The sequence below is a fragment of the Naegleria lovaniensis genome, assembly GCF_003324165.1.
Source record: "Naegleria lovaniensis strain ATCC 30569 chromosome Unknown tig099, whole genome shotgun sequence".
NCBI classification, from domain to species: domain Eukaryota; phylum Heterolobosea; class Eutetramitea; order Acrasida; family Naegleriidae; genus Naegleria; species Naegleria lovaniensis.
The window spans coordinates 1-3,903 of NW_025407928.1; the positions used below are offsets into that span (position 1 = coordinate 1).

General features: G+C 39.4%; 3 protein-coding genes across 3 annotated transcripts; all 3 read left to right on the forward strand.

Moving 5' to 3' along the window:
• Window positions 1–701: 701 nt before the first annotated feature.
• Window positions 702–1,154, forward strand: C9374_000389 (uncharacterized protein; the record flags this gene model as incomplete). Its single annotated transcript, XM_044693467.1, has 1 exon — window positions 702–1,154. The coding sequence occupies one exon, from the start codon at window positions 702–704 to the stop codon at window positions 1,152–1,154; it is 453 nt and encodes a 150-aa protein (XP_044541431.1).
• A 783-nt stretch (window positions 1,155–1,937) lies between these two features.
• Window positions 1,938–2,582, forward strand: C9374_000390 (uncharacterized protein; the record flags this gene model as incomplete). Its single annotated transcript, XM_044693479.1, has 1 exon — window positions 1,938–2,582. The coding sequence occupies one exon, from the start codon at window positions 1,938–1,940 to the stop codon at window positions 2,580–2,582; it is 645 nt and encodes a 214-aa protein (XP_044541432.1).
• A 52-nt stretch (window positions 2,583–2,634) lies between these two features.
• C9374_000391 (uncharacterized protein) lies at window positions 2,635–3,903 on the forward strand (the record flags this gene model as incomplete). Its single annotated transcript, XM_044693490.1, has 1 exon — window positions 2,635–3,903. A coding segment is annotated over one exon (1,269 nt), but the record flags the coding sequence as incomplete, so codon positions are not given.

Below are 3,903 nucleotides of genomic sequence, written 5' to 3' on the forward strand. Positions count from 1 at the left end.
GTGCACCAACAACAACACCGACTGCAGTTGGGGATGACGACTTGGCGTGTCGCATCATGATTGCGAGTTGTCAAATTTTGTTGTGATGGTGTTGTAGTGACGTTGTAGTGAGACGAGTATATTGATGAACAATGATGTTAAAATAAGCTCTCTATCTCCAGTCTCCTCTCTTGTATTGCGATTATGAAATTTGTATTTTTTCAATGTGATTTTGTTGTTGGTTATGAGCAATTCGCAAAAATTGTTGCGGGTCACTGAACATCAACGTTGACATGTGAAGTATTGCAGATGAGACCCAAAGATGTCGCTAAAAAAAACATCTGTGAAACGTGCAAAATGAAAGCGTTGGTTTGACTTCGACTTGCTCTTTAACAGACAAAACAATGTTGTTGAGACGTAAACATTAAGAACTCACTGTTTCAATGCGGGTGACTGTGAGAGAACAGAATCGTGTCAGTCGTGAGCAAATTCGTTTCGAGGAGTTCCTCTGACATTAAATACCGAATCAAAGAACTCTGATTTTTGTCAATTGAAGCAGTGTTTTTCCACCACGGCGTAAAGAGGATTACAGCTTGATGAGCTGTTTTACTAGCGTCAAGTCGTTGTAAACCACTTGAAACTCTGTTGTACCAACAAAAAAAAAATCCACCCTCATTTGTTGAATTTGCCCTTACACCTAACCATTAGCCTTAGACTTCAATATGGACGCAGGAGTAGTCGTTGATGATCAATGTATTAAGGAATTCAAGACCTTCCACTCAAAGAACAGCAATTTGAGATGTATTCTATTTACTATCAATGATAAGGGTGATCGTGTGGAGGTCGCTAAACAAGTCGAAAAGGGAGGGGAAGCCGATACATGGGATGGCTTCTTGAGTTCAGTTGTTGAGGCAGAATTCAGTGATAAAGGATGTTGGGCCGTATATAATTTGGAAATGACCAAGGAGGACCAAGGCGTAGAAAGACAAATCTCCAAGCTTGTGTTCCTTCACTGGGTTCCATCCAAGACCAAGCCAAGAGCCAAGATGTTGATGAGTTCTACCAAGCAATCTCTCTTCAGCAAATTCAATTGCTCCATGGTCAACATTGAGGGCACCTCATTGGGTGATATTTGCGAGAAGAACATTTTGGACAAACTCAAGAGCTCTCTCTAAACTGTTGAGGTCGATGATCGATCGAGCCTAGCTGTTGCTCTTGCTGTACAATAAATCGCTTCATGATTTGACTCTCTTCCAAGTTCCCTTTGCTGCTTACATCACCAAAAAAAATTTTCTTTATTCTTCCAACATCCAATTTCATTGACTGGTCTTTTCTGTCCCAGTTCAAACTCCAGTTTGCAACACGGTTTGTGTTTGTGCACACAATACTGGGTTCTTTGTTGCCCTTCCATACGTACATGTTGCTGGAGTGAAGGCCTGTAGACTCGGACACAAAAACAACATCATCAATATTCATCATCACTTTTGAGTTAGACCAATTTTGTAAATAATACGAAACGAAAATGGTTCGCACACCCCACCATAAATCATCATCAGCGTCTGGAAAAACAATCCAAATTAATCATCATCAACATTCGGATATTGGATTTGCAGATGTATTTGGACCAGTTGTTGTTTCTGAAGAACCCGAAGAATCATTACGTCACAACTTTTCAAGTCAACGCAATATGTTTTCAATAGAGAGACCAGACACCAATATGACAACAAATCCTTCCCAAAATCATCAGAAAAAGTCACGAGGAAGTAACAATGAAAAACATCATTACCGGCGGCATCATGGCAAGAAAAGCGGCCATGACAAAATACATACAAAAACCATGTCAGACACAGCAAATTTTGTACCCAGTGACGATTTGTTTAGCATTCCAAATATTGCTGGTCCACGTTTAAAATCTGTTGACGAATGCAACCGTGACAAACGAGCTTCCATCATTATGAATGATTCATTGTGGAGCATTCCTGGAGAAAGTACAAACCGCACCACTCGTTGGTGGTGACAGTGATGATGATTATGAAGATGAAGAGATTGGGGTTCCGATGAATTCATCATCAAATCCGATTGGAATTGAAGGGAGCTCTAAAGTAAGCACTTCTTGCACACCTCCCTCTTCATGCTCCCCTCTCTTCCAATTCATGATGCAACAACAAATGCAAAAATTGAGAAATAATCAAATGGCCTTAAATTCAAAAAGATCTTCCAACTCAAACAACATGTTCTCAAAACGAAGTCATACAAAGAATAAGAAACATTCTAAAAACAACGTTGATATGACACATGAGGATGAAGACTTTGAGGACATTGAGGAAGAGTCAAGTAGTAATCGTGTATTTGTTAAACATGGATCTACCTCATCATCTCCACCTGTTCCTATAATCCTTCGTTTCAATCGAAAGAGCCCAAGACAAATTTCAGATTCCAACAAAGTACATCTAACAGAAAATAATACTCAAAAAGCTCCCAAGAATATTTCTCGAAGGACCAAAAGCTATGGAGGAACATCTTCACATTATAACAAGAAACAATATGGTAATAATAGAAAAACAGAAGAAAATACCCTAATACTACAAAAAATCAAAGTTTAACAAGCATAAAAAAAGAGAGAGAAACAAGCATAGAGAACAACGTATGAAAAAGATGGAGAAGAGTCGAGCTGTGCCTGGCATGGCTCTGTCTGGTGAAGAGACTGACATGGCCACAAATGAAATTATTTTCGATCCAGCATTTAAATCCAGTAGTTGTGAAGAGGATATTTTCCTTTCGACTCGAAATAAGAGCAACAACAACAAAATGGACACTTGCATTTACAACATGTATGACGAGCCAATCACTCCAAACAAGAGACATGTCGTACAGGACGATGACTTTTTTGCTGTTCCAAAGCAAGAAGAGCAAAGCATTGAAAAGGAAGATCACACATCAAAGCCATCGAGAAATCGCTCATCTTCTACACTTTCGAACACGTCCTCATGCTCTAATATTTCAAATGATGGCATGAGACCAACAGCAATCATTGAATTTATTAGATGCAGCAGTACCCCTTCAATGACCACAATCGACACCACTTCCATACCTAGATCAGAATCATTTCCTACGAGTATTATGACTTCTGAAGAGGATCCATTCTCTTTTAATCCCAACAACGTTTCTGGCTTACAAGGAGACGATATTTTTGATCTTCCTGTGGGAATTCCATCTGAATCATCAGTATTGATGGACGATGAGGGAATTCAAAGTGACAGCATTTTCGACTTTCCAAACTCTCCATCCCAACGTTCAGTCAAAAGTATTTCAGTAAGCTCACCTATTATGGCACATGAGGACAAAAACACCACTCCCAAAAAAGCGTCTGATACGACCAAGTCTAAAAAACCCAAGAAGGATAAGAAAAAACACATGGTGGGCAATCTACTGTTAAACTTGACCGCTCAGAATGAAGAGGAAAAGCCCACACTAGTCAAGGCAGAAAAAGATGTCAGAGAATCCGTTCGGAATATTGTTCAACCAAAAATTACCGAGAGTGGAAGTTTCATGCTTTCTGATCGATACAAGGCAAATCAAGACGGAACCCAACGAAATGAAATTTCTCCAGAAAGTGCTCAACCCACTATTGACTCTGCTCAATCATTTATTAATGCATTTAATATTCTTTCACTGAATTCAAACAAAGGACCTTTGAACCCATTACCTCATCGGCAAAATCAGCCATCAAATAATAGTGACCAATCAGAAGCACAACGTCTTAGGCAAGCACTCTCTGGAAATTCATCAGTTGCTCCTCCAGCCATGGCTACTGTGAATAGTTTCAAAATGTCAGTTAATAGCGCAGTGCTCTCTACTAGCAAAGGTATTAAGACTGAGAAGAAAAAGAGGACATTGAAGAGATTCAATAATGAAGATTTCACA